The following is a 17,357-nucleotide window of genomic DNA, read 5'->3' on the forward strand; positions in this document are numbered from 1 at the left end:
AAGTGCTGCAAATGGTTAGGTTTATGCATGCTTCAATGCCAAATTGCTCAGCAAAATGGTACACATCTGAACTGTGGTTGTTTAACTGTCCTTGAGTTGACCTCAACTCATAGTGACCTTGTGGATGTGTCCAAGACCTCCAGTCCTCCACTACTCTGCTCAGGTCCTGCAGGCCCAGGCCTAGACCTATGGCTTCTTTGATTGACTCCAACCATGTGGTCTTCCTCTCTTTCTACTGTACTCCACCTTTCCTAGCATCATTATCTTTTCCAGTGATTCATGCCTCATGATGAGGCCAAAGTATGACAGCCACAGTTTAATCATCCTGGCTTCCAGGGAAAATTCAGGCTTGATCTGTTCTGGAATGCATTTGTTTGTTTTGGTTGTCCATGTTATCCTCAGCACTCTTCTCCAGCACCACATCTCAAATGAATTGATTTTCTTTCTATCATTTTTCTTCACTGTCCAGCTCTTACATCCATACAGAGTGATGGGGGAATACAACAGCTTGGACGATTCTCACTTTAATGTTAAGAGTAATTATCTTTACACTTCAGGATCTTCTGCAGTTATTTCAATAGCTTCCTATTCCTATGCAGAGAGGTTTTGTAGCACCTTTGAGACTAACCTAAAGAAATAAGTTGGCAGCATGAGCTTTTGTAGACTTCAGTCTATCTCAGGAAGTAGACTGAAGTCTATGAAAGCTCATGCTGCCAACTTATTTCTTTCAGTTAGTCTCAAAGATGCTGCAAGATCTCTCTACATTCTGATTTTACAGACTATATCATGGCTATATCTTTGAATTCCTGTTCCTAGTCTTTTTCTAATTTCTTGACTGTATTCACCGTTCCAATCAATATTTGATCTATATTTGTTTTTGCTAGTAGTATTGTGTCATCTTCATATCTTACACTGCTAATGTTCCTTCCTTCAATCTTTATTCCTCCTGCCTCTGAGTCTAAGCCTGCTCTGTGTATAATATTTTCTTCATCCAGGTTGAATAAATAAGGTGATACAGTGCAGCCGACTCTGTTTCTCCATACTCAGTTCTGACATCAGTTTCTTGTCAGGCCCGTAGCTAGGCCTTTAGGGGCCCTGGGGCAGAAAGTACATTTGGGGCCCCTATATTTTTTAATGTCTCGAGTCCTACCATGAGCCACGGGCACCATCTTGGCACACCACCATTTACATGGGTTGCATGGCGATGACGTGGTTCATGCGCCATGTCCAAATGGTGCGGGACACGAGGGACGTCATAGTGCCGCTCCAGGGTGCTTATGGGGCCTCTGTTGCAGTGGACAAAGGAGCCACATATTGTGGCTCCTTTGGGGTAGGGTTGTTATAATTCTCTACCACCAAATAGGGACAAAATGTAGAAAAAATGTAGGACATTCAAGAAAAATGGAGGACATAACCAGCTAAAAGCCAAAACCATTATTAATTTAAAAACATTAATATAAATGCTTACATTATCGAAATCTTGTTGCACCTCTGAGATTAAATATATCTGAGGAAGCATACTTTAGGAAAGCTCATGCTGCCAATTTCTTTCTTTCAGTTAATAATAATAGAATTCAAAGACATAGAGATTTTGGAGCACCTCTGAGACTAAATGCATCTGAGGAAGTGTGGCAGGAAGCAGCAGTGGAGGAGAACAAAGATTTGATCCCTTCTTTGGGCATAAAAAGCCCACTGGGCTTGTCACAGCCTTAAAAGAAAGTGAAGGCAAATCCCCTCTGAACAAATATTCCAAGAAAACCTTTGGGTAAGTCACACACTCTCAGCCTCAGAGGATGGCAAAGTCAAACCTTCTCTGAACCAATCTCCCAAGAAAACCCTCTTGAAGGCACACACTCATACACTTGCACACACCCAAGTCACCAAAGGCCAAGAAAACCCACTAGACAAGTAAGTCACACACTCTCAGCCTCAGGGAAACACTGGCAAAGGCAAATACTCCAGACAAACCAGGATGTTTTGAAATCCCTCATGGGCAGAAATGTAGGACGTGTCCTAGATAAAGGATGCTGTCTGGTCACCCTGGTAAAATGGAGGATGTTTTGAGATTGGTCCTGGGCAGGGCTGAAATGTAAGCCTTATCCTGGATAAAGGAGGACATGTGGCCATCCAACCAAAAATGGAAGACATTTTGACAATCCTCCTGGCCAGAAGGTTGAAACATAGGACACGTCCTAGAAAAGGAGGACATCTGGTCATCTTACAAAAAATAGAGGACTTTTTGAAATTCCTTCTGGGCAGAAGTCTGAAATGTAGGATGTGTCCTATAAAAGGAGGCCACAAAAGAGTTAAGCCTTGAGCTCTGGGCCCCACAATGTACTCTAACGTCCAGGATTCCATAGCCTTGAGCCAGAAAAAGAGTTAAAGCGCTGCCAAACCGGTTATTTCTCCAGTATGGATGCAGCCCAATGCAGCCCTCACAAATTGGCGCCACTCCTCCCGTCCCTCCCTCTCCTCCTCCTCAGCTCCTTTTTGCCGGCCTGGCACCTCCTCCTCAGGCCCCCCCACATGGCCACCAGTCCTGACTTCTCTGTTCCTGGGAAAGGGAGGCCGGGCTAAGGAGGGAAAGAGAGAGAGACATTTGCGAGGTGAGGGAAGGCGGCACGGGGCCCCCCTTTGGCTGGGGGCCCCAGGGCGGTGCCCCGCCTGCCCCACGGTAGCTACGGCCCTGTTTCTTGTCCTGAGTACAGGTTACACATCAGGGCAATTGAGTGTAATGGGACTTTCATTCCTTACTTTTTTGTGATCTAGGCAGTTAAAGGCTTTATTGTAGTCAATAAAGTATATGTAGATTTTATTTTGGAATTCCCTTGTGCACTCCGTTATCCATTGTATGTTTGCAATGTGATCCATAATGCCTCTCTTTCCTGAATCTAGCTTGGACCTCTGGAATTACTCATTCCATATATGATATGAGTCTTTGCTGCAGAATTCTGAGCATTACTTTGCTTGCATGGGAAATTAGTGGCCCTGTAGTTACTGCAAACTGTTGTGTCTCCTTTTTTATATATATTAATGTATATTGAGTTCTTCCAGTCTGTGAGCCACTCCTTTGTTTTCCATATTCATTGGCAGATTTTAAATAGAACTGAACTTGATTCTGTTTCTGTGGATTGTAGCACTTCTATTGCTACATCATCTGTTCCTGGTGCTTTATTCTTCCCAATTGTTTTGAGTGTGACTTTCACCCTGCTTTCCAAAAACTGGGGTTCATCTTCCTGTGTGTTGTCAATTTTTTCTCATTTTTATATAGCTCTTCAGTACTGTATATTGTTTCCATCAAGGGGAGGGGGTATTTCCTCATGGTCATGTATTATGTTCCTCTTCTATTAATAGAGCTTCCCCACACTTGGTTTAATTTCTCTTTGAATTCCTGAATCTAGTGCATTGGACAGTAACATTCATGGTTCTGATTGTGTGCCTATCTCCCTTTTCTTTTGCTTCTCATCTTTCTTTAACTGACTTGAAGTTTATCAGGAGCAAGGCCTTTTGAGCCTTTCTTTATGGACAAACAAATGCATTTGTTTTTATCGTAACATTTTTATTTGCTTGCTCTATTATATAGTACACTGCTCCAATTCTCTGGTATGAAGCGATAGATAGATAGGTAGACAGACAGACAGACAGATAGATATGATTGGGGACTTACACAGTTTGATTGACTGATTTTATGTATATCTTGCCTTTCTACCAAAAAGTCACTCAGGTGGGTTACAGTAATAAAATAAGAGTTTAAAAACAAAATTAATAAATTAAATAAAACATGTTTTATTAAAAAAAGTCAATTAATAATAGAACAATGAAAATGTAGCAAGCACCCAACTGCATTGACACCTTTCATCATCAGACTGATTTTCATACTAAAGGCCTACATTAATAAAAAATGTCTTTATTTGCTGGCAGAAAGACAATAGAGGGGAAATCAACCTTTCTTCCCTGGTCAGGGCAGTCCAACAATATTCCTTCAGAGTCATTCTATCCAAGCAGGTTAGACTGGATCTTACTATTGTTGTACATATTATGACTTATTTTGTACTGTAGTTGCTGGAAAATGTTTTAATGAATTAGTTTTAATTTTATTGATACTCAGGTGCATCGTGTTTCCTTTGGGAAAGAAAGCTGAGGTGTGTATTAAAATAAATACAGTATGTAGCTACGTTTCAGTGGGGCTTATCTACAGACATCTTGTGAGTTTGTGCTCCTTGAGTCTAACACAGGTCCTTATGACAGGAGTAGCTGTAAACATGTTTTGGCATGTGCATTATTTGTTCAACCAGTTACGTGTTGCTGGTTGCACTTTTCTCTTAACAGCCTTCTTGGTAAAGGGTTGGGTTTGACATGTTTGTTCTGTTGTTTGTAAAGTCTATGGTTGATTTGAGAAATATTCAGCTTTTATAGAGAGATGCTTTTAAAATAATTATGATCTTTTGTCAGACATTTAAAAGTTTTGTTTGACTGTATTATGAAGGTGACATGTTTTCCAGTGGTGTATTGGGGGGGGGGGGGTACCCACAGCACCTGTACTTGAGGAGAAACCAGCATTTTAGGAGAAATTGGATTATTTGCTGAGGATACAGGAGAGAGCTTTCTCTGTGGCTGCTCCCTTTATGCTCCTTCCCATAAGATATTCAAGTGGCCCCTTTTGTGCTTTCTTTTCACCAGCGGCACAGACCATTTCCTTTAAACAGGCCTTAAGCTGATAGTGGCAGAAGATTCTTTTAATGAAGTTTGCTGTATTTTTATCTTTACTAGGCAGTGAATATGATTTAATTCTTCTAAATGTTTAAATTGGCTTGTATGTTTAAGTTTCAAAAGCTTTTATATTATATATCATTTTAGCTATATCTTGTCTGACTTCACTTATATTCTGAGCTATCAGGTTCCATGTTAGGAGGAAGGCTGGAGAATGAACGAATGAATGGCAAGCTGTTTTAAAAATTGAGAAGAGATCTTATACTAGTTTGCTAGTCCATACAGTATAAGGTATTGGCTACATTCTTAGTTTTAAAATCTAATTAACATGCAAGGGATACTCAAATACAAGGCAACAGATGACAAAATAATAGAAAAAGATGAAGAGTGGAATAAAAGTTCTTTAAAGCCTTCAAAGATCAGGAAAAAAGACAAGATGGGACAGTGAGTGGAATGGAAGTGAAGTGAAGTGTTCATGAAGTTAAACATTATAAGGGAAATTTGTGTTATTTAATAGAATGTTTTTCTTTTGCTGCTATTACTTCCCTTTCATTGGATAGCATGTACAGAATGATTTTTACATTGCAATATCTAGATTTATAGTTTTAGTTTATAGCTTTGTTGAACTTGAAAGCTGCCTTAGCTGGGGTATACTGTATTTGCTTTAAATAAATATGCATGGCCTCATGATCATGTTACATAAAAGGCGGTGGAAATTTTGCTCTGTGCTAATTCAGAGGAATGATGGATGATATTTTGGAGTTTTCACAAGATCTTAGCATACATCAAGTTAGCACATCAGAGAGCATGTTTCTCTAATGTGCTTTCTCATAAAATGGATTTTAAAAATGGCAGGAAAAGAACATAAAGTATGGTATTAATGTATGTATATAAATTTAGAACCCCTGATTTACAACCTGAAGTGACCCAGTCTATATTTTTTAATTACATTATTCTGTCACCTCACTCTCTGTTATGTGCAGAAAGGAACTGTGAAGGCTTTTTCAGCAGAGTACCCATTGAGTTTACAAGGCAGGTTTGTAGAGGACTGCAGCCAATTTATAGTATTTTTGTAGCACTGAACAACTAACTTTACTTTCTGTTTTTATTTAAAATGACCTTCAGAGCAGCTCATAATCAAAGTATAAAATGGTAAAATATTAATATGAAACATAGACATTGCTATCTTAAAATCAACTAAAATACTGTGTTACAGATTGTGTTTAGATTCTGTATATGTGTTTTCTTCTAAAATGTATATGCCTCTAATACTTCTTTTTCTTTTCTTTTTTTCTCTGCAGACCTTTGTAGTACTAAACAGAGGCAAAACACTCTTCCGATTTAGTGCCACGCCTGCCTTGTATATTTTAAGTCCTTTTAATCTGCTTAGGAGAATAGCTATTAAAATTTTGATACATTCATATCCTTTTATAGTACTGTAATATCTGTTGCTCATTTTTATAATCTTATTTCCTAGTTTGTGGGTTTGCTATGAAGATTTTAAAAGGTTTGAATTAGATATATGATACATGGTGCTTTTTATTCAAATTGTCAGGGACCACCACTCATATCTAGAAAACTGGAAGATCAGTTGGATGGAAATGCATCTTATTTGGAGTTAAATTGTTACAAAACTATATGGAATTGATCTATGTGTGTGCACTTGTGGCATGAGAAGCAAGCTGAATAATTAAGACCCGAAATAGATGGGCCAAATAAAGCGGCTTTGATATGCTTTGGGGGCATGGCATTCAGATTATGCATGCCCCCAGAATGCTCCAAGCCGGGAAAAGACAGCACAAAAAGGAGCTACAAAAAGCTGCTCCTGCTGGTGTCTCATTTAGGACCGCAGCAGCAGCCTGCCTCTTGCCACTCCTTTTGCCCAGTCTGCTTCACCCCAATGACTTTGCTCTTCTGCCAGGTGCATTAAGTGCAGAGCAAAGCACTTATTATATTGCCTTGGGGAAACTTAAATGATTTCCCCCACCCCAGTAGTGGTAACAGATCACTCTTCTCACCTCAAAATTTGGAAATCCAAACCATATACATCTAGCCCTTCACAGTGTAAGTCTCCAACGTCCTGGTCCACATTGCCAGTAGATGAAGAAGGAGAACATGGAGGAGATGAAATATAACATGAAAGAAAAGATCCAGTTAAGATATAACAATCTCAGTCCAGTAAACCTTAGTTTATCATCACAAGAATAAACCATCTGCCCACCTTTCCCACTTCATCCCTCTTCTTCCCCCCTCACCTCATATGCCTAGATTTAGTGCCACAGGTGCACACACAAATTCTGGATTGGAATTCTTCAAACACTATTTCCAGTTTTAGGCACCACTGAATTCAAGAGGGGAACCCTTTGAATTCAGTGATGCCTAAGATTGGAAACAGTGGTTGAAGAACACCAATCCAGAATATAAAGCCCAGTCTTTCACCCATATTTGTTATTAACAAAGCCTTAAAATTGTTGATTGCAGTCACTGATCATGAGTCAAAAATCTGTTATGGTGGTAATTGCTGAGGATGTTCCCAGACCTCATTCAGTTAATGTCAGTGGAAGCTTAATGAGTTTGTGTTTGTAAAATGTCAGAACAGATATGTGATTTCTTATGCTTCCTTGACTTCATTCTACAGTATTTAGCATGATCATTATGTGCACTATTTTGACAAACTGTGTGTTCATGACTTTTAGTAACCCACCAGAATGGTCGAAACAGGTGGAGTAAGTACTTAGCCTGTTTTTGTTTTATTCTGAATTTGCAATTATCTTGCTTAATTCTTTAGTGAAGTACACTTGTCTGTCCATATTCACTAGGGTTAGGGGCACAAGACCCCCGTAAATATGGAAAAAACGCAAATAACAAAAATGCCATGCTTTTTACCTGAGAGGACACCTCTCTAGGAATCTCTAGGGCCTCCAGTGCAACTTTTTGGTCAACGTCTGACAGACACTGACCATAGAACTGTGCTGGAGGAGCTACAACTTTTAGTTAAAGTTGACCATAGAGTTGCATTGGATGACCTAGATATTCCTAGAGAGAACATATTAATCAAATCCATGAATAATCAAATACGCAAATATCAAACCGCAAATATGAAGGGATAAGTGTATTGGCTTTCCTCCCCAAAAAATTGTGCCACATGTCACACTATGATAAAATGTCAATATACTTTATATGCAGATTCTTGTGCCTCTTTTATATTGGTCTTTGCAGTAAACAGCAGCACACTGTTACTTTAGAAAGCCGGAGTGTCGGCCAAACCTACTGTCCTAGGTCATTATCTTACAGTGATGAAGCAGAATATAATGCGCCTATATATAGTGGGTGGTGTGTTCTCCCCTTGCCTCAGTAGATGACAAGAACCCTTGCTGTTTCTTACCAGTGGAAAGTGGAGAGACAATTGAGATGATGAAGAAGTAGCTGACAGGAAGGGGGAGAAACAAAGGCCCAAAACACACAGATATAAAAAAGCACTTTCTGGCCGCTTTGGAGGTGCACCATTTATATGAGGCACGTCTTCATTGCGGCCGGAAGCCACACCAAGGCTGCACTCCAGACCTTTACACCAGAGCAAAAAGCTCCTGGTTTCACAACTTGGGGCAATGGCGGTGGTCCACTTTTGGAGTAGGCTGTGCAGTCGTCAAGGTCCCGAACTGCTTGTGGGTGGAGCAGCCTTGGGCTGCTCCTTCCCACTTGTCTGTTCCAGGCCAAAGATGCAGTCACCAATGGAGTGCACTATTATTTTATTTACCCCTGGGAGCAAAGAGCAGCCATATCTTCATCATCTGAATTCCCTCCATGCTGCCCTTTCCCATCAGTAGGCAGCAGTAGCAACTTTTCCCAGAAATTGATTGCTGTCAAGGGCAGGTTTTGGATACAATGTAAAAAGTTAGAAAATAGTCCCCAGCACCCCATCGAAGAAGAGACATATTTGCATGTAAGCCATACTTATGTACATATATGTCACTAACAGGATGCCACCCATAGGCAGAACTGCAGACCTTCCTGTTCCTATCCAGATACAATGGCAAAACACTGCATAATCTGTGACAACACATGGGCCCACATCCTGTTAGTAACTTACATATGCATGAGTGCGCCTTATGCATATATAAGTTCCTTTTTTGGATGAGGCATAGAGGAAGGTGCTCTTGTCCATGCACTCTACACGCACACACAAAAAACTTTCATGCCTGACAACTGGCAACTGCTCCTTGTTACCAGAGAGAAGGGGAAGCAATTCATACCATGAAGATCAGGCTGCTTTGGGGTTTGGGGGGAAAGAAAATGTGAGTTCACTCCATTTGAGAGTGCACATTCATTTCACCCTCCCACCCAACTGAGCTGACACCAGCTGCTTCTTTATGGTCCAAAGTGCCTCCTCCCTTGCTTTCCTACTAGTAAGCAACAGAAACAGAGATATCTTCTACCAAGCAGCGGTAGGATATAGAACTGCACATGTGGATCTATGTGCATAGGTGAGAACCAGTGATGTCATTCTGTATTAGAAAGGTCCTTTAGTTAGTAGTTATGCCTTTAAGAATCAGCAGAAGTATGGAACGGGATACTGTTTTTGTTGCACAAGCAGTTGTGCAAGAGGATATGAAAGAACTGCAAGTGGTTGTGGCATCCCTCGCGCTTGTGCAATAGTGTAACCTAATGCAACTTTAATAATAGGGATTATCACTCCACTAGTGTCACACAGGATTAGGTCAATAACTTTTTTTGCACTTGAACTGATGCTGTCCCTTTAAAGTTATTTCTTAACATTTGGATTTATCCAATCCAAGCCAAAAACTTGTGAAAATAGCATGCACTCAAATATGAGAAAGTGGGAACTATCCAAAATTATACATTTAATATGTGAGTGGTTACCATATAATTGCAATGAAAATTACCAGCTGTAACAGAATTTCAGATCTGAATATTTTGTTAAGGGTATTTGGCTACAGACATGGTCTCCTCCAAGATCTTTCTTTGTTTCAACAGGTACACGTTCACTGGTATATATACATTTGAATCACTTGTGAAAATTATTGCAAGAGGCTTCTGCATAGACGGTTTTACTTTCCTCCGAGACCCATGGAACTGGCTAGACTTCAGTGTCATCATGATGGCGTAAGTTATGCATTCCGCTCTTCTTAAGAGAAGTCTCTACATAAATGAAAGGAGGTGGTGGCTGTTGAAAAAGCCCAGAAAATCTGAAAGTTCCAAACGCACTCACTTCTCTGATAATTCCAGATTACTATGTGGTGAATCCCCAATTTTGGAATGAAATTGTGATGTCAGAGTGCAGGATAGAAGTCCTTTCATATGAACAAAGCTCTTGTATCAGTATTCTGAATTTTGTTGACCGTTTTATATTTATTCTAAATTATTCTGGACCCCAGTACAAAATGGAAAATTGGGGAAACTATCATAAATTTGGAGCCCAACTTTATATATATATTACACAACAAATCAGGAAAGAGGAGGAAACTTTTTGTAGCTAAAGAGACATTACTGAGTAGGAAGATAACTGAGCTACCTCATACAGTTCCCTTTTTCAGCTTAGTTTTTTACCTTTTAACTGAGATACTTTGCATAAGTTAGCAGTGTTCAAAAGGCAGCCATTGGACTACATGCAGCCACCAAGGCAAGTTTTTCAGCCTTTGATTGCTTCAGACTTCCTTGCCTGCCTTTTTCCTGTCCAAAAATTAGGAAGAATTACCGTGGGACCTTGTTATCTGCTAGGGTTTGATTCCAGGATTCCCCGTGGATAACAAAATCTGTGGATGTTCAAGTGCCGATAAATATAATGGCAGATCAAAATGGTGTCCCTTATATAAAATGAAAAATCAAGGTTTACTATTTGGAATGTATACTTTTTAAAAAATATTTTCAAGCCCTGAATGCTTGAATATGTGGATAAAAAATCCGTGGTTAAGGAAGACCGACTGTATTTGTCTTGGAAGACCGCCAATTAATACCTGGTGCTGTGGGCTATATTTCAGAGGAAGGAACTGGCAAAACCACCTATGAGTATTCCTTGCCTAAGAAAACCCAAAGAAGTTCATGGGGTCACCATACGTAGACAGGCAACTGGAAAGCATGCAAACACACACACACATCTTTTGGAAGCCTTCAAGGGCTGCAATTCACTTTTCAATAGTTCACAGAGCTTCCCTGCATTTAAAAAAATGTCCAGTTTTGAACACCAAAAGTAAAAATCCAGCCACATCCAGGATTAGAGTTTTGTTAGGTCATTTTCACTCACCATACAGCTGAAGATAAATTAAGAAAGATGACAAGTATTAGCCCTATAATTAATAGCCAGAAGCTTTTTTGTGAATTCAGTTTTAAAACACTGTGAGCCAAACTTCTTGTGTTTTCTTTTTTGTGGAGAAGACTTTATGATGTGCTGTAGGAGAAGACAGGGGAGCAGATTTAGGATCCAGGGACGTAGCCGGGGGGGGGGGGTTCGGGGGGGGCGGCCCCCCCCCCCTCCCTTAGAAAAAAGAATAGTGTGTGCTGCTGCGCCGCCACACTCAAGCCCCATTATAATGGTGGCACTTAGTCTGGACCCCCCCCCTTCCTAAAATCCTAGCTACGTCCCTGTAGGATCCTAAAGGTAAAGCACCATCCTATGGAACGACCTACTAGTATTTTGCAAGCAGAAATGGCCTAAGACAGTGATGTCCAAACTCTGGCCTTCCAGGTGTTTTGAACTTCAGCTCCAAGCATCCCAGACCATTGGCCAAGGTGGCTGAGGCTTCTGGGAGCTGAAGTCCAAAACACCTGGAGGGCCAGAGTTTGAACATTGCTGACCTAAAACATATTGATGTTAGGGCAAAAACTTCAAATGCCATCTCTCTTCCTCAGCAATGTAAAAAATGCCCTTCCACATTATTCAGAAATCTGTAATTGCCAGAATCCTTTACCCTGCCTAATAGCATAGCAATGACATTTCTCTGTGTGTATGAGCCTTCAAATTGCCTATCAACTTATGGCAACCCCATGAATTTCATAGGATTTTCTTAAACAAGGAATATTCAAAGGTGATTTTGCCAATTCCTTCCTCTGAAATGTAGCCTACAGCTGCTGGTATTTGTTGGTGGTCTCTCATCCAAGTATCCTGCTTAGCTTCCAATATCAGACAGGATCTGATGCCTTTAAGGTTTTTAGCCAGTGACAGTGCTTGCAGGCTAATATGTCATACTTCAGTTGCTGCCCTAGATAGGTGTCCCATGGAACAGCAGTCTGTTCAAAACATCAGTCCACTCCATTAAATATCCAGGATGTCTCGATTCTCTTCCTGGTTATATAATAGATCACAATTTTATGCTAAGCAACAAATGATAGTGTGGCGCACTAAAGATTGACCAATATATTGTTGCCAAAGCTATAATTAAAAAAATTGGTTAGTCTTTATATTGCCATGATACTATGTGTTTTTGTTGAAGCAAATTTGGAGGATACAAGCTGCCTCTTTGAGGGAAATGATCCTAGATAAATAAATTATTATCTTCCTCCCTTTTCCTACCTCATTTTTCTCCAATTTTAACAAGTGGGGATTGTTACGTTTACCTTCTTGCTGTGCAAGGACTCACAGAGACTTACCAACCTTATATATAAATAGATTGATATGTCTGATTTTTTTTTTCCATGCAGCACATAAAAATGGTTGAAAACTTATTAAAAAATTACTGCAATATCTTCTGTTGTTACCATTTACTGAAAATATTGTTTACTGAAATAGCCACTACTTTGTCTGTTTCTCCTGATTATTCTTACCCCACCAGATTGTATTTTGTCCTAGACCCCCATTTTTCCAGCTGTTGAACCAAACTAGTGGGTATGTTTGTGCACACTGGAAAATTATTATCACTGAGAAAGGTGTCCCATGATAATTGTGACTTTTAAAAAAAACAACCTGTGGATTAAACCTATTTGCTAATCTCAATTACAGTAGATTAACTGAACTGGAATTGAGGGCATGTCTGCACAGGCCAATTTTCCCATGCCCTCACTGTGTCCTGTCTGTATAATGCAGGGTCAAAGCCCCAGTTTGAGTGTGGACTGCTGTCTTCACAAGGAAAGGCCAGTTCCACACCAAATCTGTCCTATCCTTAGCTATACCAGATTAAATAAACTCACCTTTTGCTCTGAATTTTTCAGGAAACTCTAGAACACTCTGCAGTGACACCAATCATCTGTTTACACACACATCCTGCTGTACTGCCTGGCACCACCACTACTGGCGCAAATAATTCCTTCTAAGATCACAATGACGTTACAACCATGTGATCGATGCCGAATGCCACATTTCTGACCACAGAAGAAGTGACTCATGCCAGCAGTGGTAGTGCCAGGTTACACAATGGGATGCACATGTAGACAGCTGCCCCCAGTTGCTCCAGACTATGGAGGTAAGAGGGGATCCAGGGCAGCTCTGAGGCCAGAATACTCCAGGAGCAGTTGGTGTATTCTGGCCAGTGTAGATGAGCCCTCAGATTAAGTTATAAATAATCCCCTTTCTGAAGAGATGTACTTATGTATTGATTTACCATTCAGAATTGATACAGTGGGTCTACTCTAGTTGGGACTAGCAATTTGATTTAAGCCAGTCTTATTTGCGGTTTTATGTTTCTCTCTTTTCTTCTCTTTTTAAATGCCATTTCAAAAGCACTTTCAGTTTTCAAGGCTGTTCTCCTGCAACTTGAACATTACGTGCTTTTTTTTCTGAGCCAGGTAACCCCAATTGGTGCCATTAACTCTGGTTTAATTCTGCAGGTATATAACAGAGTTTGTAAACCTAGGCAATGTTTCAGCTCTGCGCACCTTCAGGGTACTGAGAGCTTTGAAAACTATTTCTGTAATTCCAGGTAAGGCAGTTGGTGTTAGGTGTTGGGTTGCAGGTCCCTGTGAGTGATGTATTGCTGTCTGTAGTTGTTGTTTTCTTCCCCATTCCACCTTTTCGGTGTGTGTTATTGTCATTGTGTCTCTTTGTGTGTGACCTCCCTCGTTGCAGATATGTCACAGAGTTTGTGGACCTTGGGAATGTGTCAGCCTTGAGAACTTTCAGAGTTCTCCGAGCTTTGAAAACTATCTCTGTCATTCCAGGTGAGAAATGCGTCTAACCACTAAGAATGACTATATCTTGCATTTCCAATTCCTTTGCCTCTAAACTTGCCTTCCTCCTCATTTACCTTCTCAAAAATGGCACTGAGACATTTTTGATAGGCCCTGCATGAAGAGGCAACCATTCGGGGGGGAAACCACGAACAGTTGTAGTGGGAGTGTCCCTCCAACAATATTAAGTATTATAGATGCTTTAATGTAAATAACTTATGCTGCAGTGAAAGAATTTCCATGTTTAGTATTTCACTACCTGAAAATGTAAAGCCATTCTGATTGTCATGTTTTCATGCGATATATGCTTTTGTTATCCAAATCTATAAAATAAAGTTAAAACAAAATGAAATATAACCCCTCCCCAACATCCCATGCTATTAAAGTGTATGGTTATAACCATGTTTTTCACACTCAAGACTTTTGACTATATAAAATCTAAAGGTCAGTTGTTACAGCTGCCAGCTGTGGTGCAACTGGAAGACTCCCAGGATTTTAAAGTTAAACTGGCTAGTTTGTGAGGAATTGTCTGGACAATGGCAAAAGATGGATGTAAATGCTGAGTTCTTTTAGCCCTCCTGAGAGTGGTGGTATATGCAAATATTATCTCAATGATCTGTCCCAATGCCTGAGTCATCGTTTTGAGACAGATTTCTGCTTGAAGTTTCCTGCTGAGCCCCAGAGATCTTTCATGATCTTGGAACTCTTGCTTAGGACTGAATCACACTGCATTTGTTTTTAAAGCTCATATCACCTTCTTTCCATGTGAGCTGATAGTTCAGGTTGAAATGTTTCCTAGATAATTGGCAGAGAAACATTTATTTGTGGTCAAGGGACCACCACAATGTTTTATAGATAATGGAAGCTGAAGGAAGATAATAGGCACCCAAATACTAAATATGAATTGATTCTCAGTCTCCCTTTGCCTAAAAACATGACCTAAACTCCTAATGTGTTATTTTGTTAGATAGATGTATGTAAATATGCATTAAATGCATGAGAAGTTAATTTCTACACTTGTTAAAATGGGTTAACCAAGGTCTAAAGCAGAGATGGTCAAACTCTGTGGGTCTGGAGACTACTTTTCTGGCTCTAGGAACCTCCAAGAGCCATGCCAGCCCCTCTGTGTGAAACCAGAGAAGCATGCAAGGCCACTTCTGGTTTTGGTGGAAAAACAAGTGAAAATGTATCTTGTTACAAGGGAAAGTGGCACCCTTGGAGGCATGGTTCTCCCATCTTTTGGAAGAATGTGGTTTTTGATGGAAAATTTGGTCGAAGGTCCCAAAAGACAGCAAGAACAGCCTTGGGTCAGCACATGGCCCACTGGCCATATGATTCCACCACCACCACCTAGTCTAGAGCATGTCAGCCAGATATTCCGTTCTATTTATACAATAACAAAGTTTACTTAAGGAACTGTTTGAACACATTTGGGATAGAAGCATATGTGCTTTGCTTAGACTTGGAATGCGAGTCCTGTGCATGATGTTAACATTTCCTAGCCTTTGCTCATGGTTTGACTCACATAACCTGATCTTGCTTCACATTGTTTTATACTTGCTGAAATCTCACTGAAGCATAGTGTGCAGTGCTCTCTTACTCCTTTGCTGAAGGAAGATTATTGTAATAGCCAGTCTGCCCCTGCCCCCCACTCGTCAGCACTAAGGATGGTTGTTTTCTCTCTGTTGCATTAACACTTCTTGACCTGAAGCAAGCATATATGTGAACATGACTAAAAAAAAAACCCTTTAGAAGTTGTACTTGTTTTAAGTATATGTGTTTTTAAAAGGAGTAATGCCCATTTAAAACAACAGCAAAAAGGTGTTTGAAAACACAGTGGGCTTTCAATACCTGTGGACTTGCCATCCGCAGATTTAGACATTACTTTCAATGGGTGCATGTCACACCCACCATTAAGGATAAAGGGACTCAAGGTCCTGCATTTTTCTTTATCAGAGGGGGGGTCCAAAATGGATCCCCCATGGATATGAAGGAAGGACCATATGTGTACCATATAGGTATGATCATCAAAGAGTCAGAACTGGGTATGGCTTCCTGTTGAATATTTGCCAAGTTTGTTGCTGTGTGATTTGTGAAATGGCTAATGAGGGGCTATCTAGGGTGAATTGTAATTTGTGAATAGACTTTCAGAGTGTGGATGGAAGAAGGAAGATCCATTATATACATGATAAATGCCTCAGGTGCTTAACATGATTGCAGGGATGCCACAATAATTGTACTCCTTAATCCCATAGGAGAGTTCAAAAGGTACTCTTATTGCCACTTGTAAAAACACCACTCGCAGAGGACTAATCAGGAGCCTGGAACAGAATGAACACCTTTCCCAGACTTTTTAAACTGGAGCCTTTTGGGAATGCTCAGAAGCAGTGTTGTTAATATCAAGTACAACCACATAAAAGCATTGAGGGACTGTGGGAAGAAGGAGACTGAGAGCTCTGTGTCAAGAAATGGGTAAAATGTAGGAACTGGGAATAATAAAATGTGTCTGAAAATGCTTAAATCAATGAGTAGATTGAAGGGAGCAAGAAATTAATAAATCAGAATATGTGGTGGCTCATTAAATGCCTTTAATGAGCATAAATTAAAAGAGAGTGAGTTAAAGAGATGGATTACACTGGTTTATCATCTGCAGGAAAGTGTTGTAGTTTACTTTAGCAGAGAGGTTGCTGGCTGTATTAGATTTAAGGCTGTGATATCTGGGGTTATATTTAAAATCCAAGGAGCTGGGCAGCAATTGAGGAAAGTGCTGATCAGGAGAGATGTTTGAATAAATGAAAACAGAAACATTTCTAAACAAATGTACTGAAAATTCTGAGGAAACCCCAAGGGAGCACTCAGATCTGAAAAGAGTTCTGCAAAATGTCTTTTGACAAGGCTTGCTGCTGTTAATTCAAAAGTCCAGGTTGTCCAGAAACACTGCCTGTAGAATCTAACATACATTAAACTCATTCTTGCAAATTAATATCCTTTTGTTTTCTAAGCATGGCACCTGTAGGTATGAAGGCATTTTTTTTATCTAGATCAGTTCTAACACTATTACCAAATCATCCTGAGTAGCTATGGCACGCATGTTGTTTCATGTGTTCTGAAATACTTGTTCTAGACCATTAATACAATATATATGCATGTATTTAATATCCCAGTGGAGAACACAAGGAGACTTACAAAATGAATCAAAAAGAAGTGCAGCTAAACACGAATAACATGGATAACATTAAGAACAATGAAAAGCATTTAATAAATTATCATATTAAAACCAATTGCTGAGTTAAAATGTTTAAAAGTGTTTTAAATGTTACAAAAGGGGAGGGAGAGCGCAGAACCTACCATTAAATGTCTTTCCACACCAAAGAATTAATGATTAAAAGTTTTTATAAAAAGGTAATTGTCTGCTGGAGAAAAGGGAGCAAAGAAAAGATGTGTATTGCCTTCCATGGAAAGACATTTTACAGCCTATGGCGCAGCCACTCAAAAGGCTGTCTCCCATGGTATCACCAAACATGCCTTTG

The 17,357-nt window shown here is 39.9% G+C and overlaps 1 protein-coding gene across 2 annotated transcripts in view; it reads left to right on the top strand.

Annotated features, from left to right (window-relative positions):
* Positions 1-17,357, top strand: part of SCN8A (sodium voltage-gated channel alpha subunit 8) — a 120,271-nt gene that overhangs the window by 44,757 nt on the left and 58,157 nt on the right. For both annotated transcript variants that reach the window (XM_042451972.1, XM_042451973.1), the window contains exons 3-6: positions 6,012-6,130; positions 7,347-7,436; positions 9,706-9,834; positions 13,489-13,580. In XM_042451972.1, coding sequence (XP_042307906.1) covers positions 6,012-6,130; positions 7,347-7,436; positions 9,706-9,834; positions 13,489-13,580 — 430 coding nt within the window. The remainder of the gene's footprint in view (positions 1-6,011; positions 6,131-7,346; positions 7,437-9,705; positions 9,835-13,488; positions 13,581-17,357) is intronic.

The sequence above is a fragment of the Sceloporus undulatus genome, chromosome 2, assembly GCF_019175285.1.
Source record: "Sceloporus undulatus isolate JIND9_A2432 ecotype Alabama chromosome 2, SceUnd_v1.1, whole genome shotgun sequence".
In the NCBI taxonomy this organism is placed as follows: domain Eukaryota; kingdom Metazoa; phylum Chordata; class Lepidosauria; order Squamata; family Phrynosomatidae; genus Sceloporus; species Sceloporus undulatus.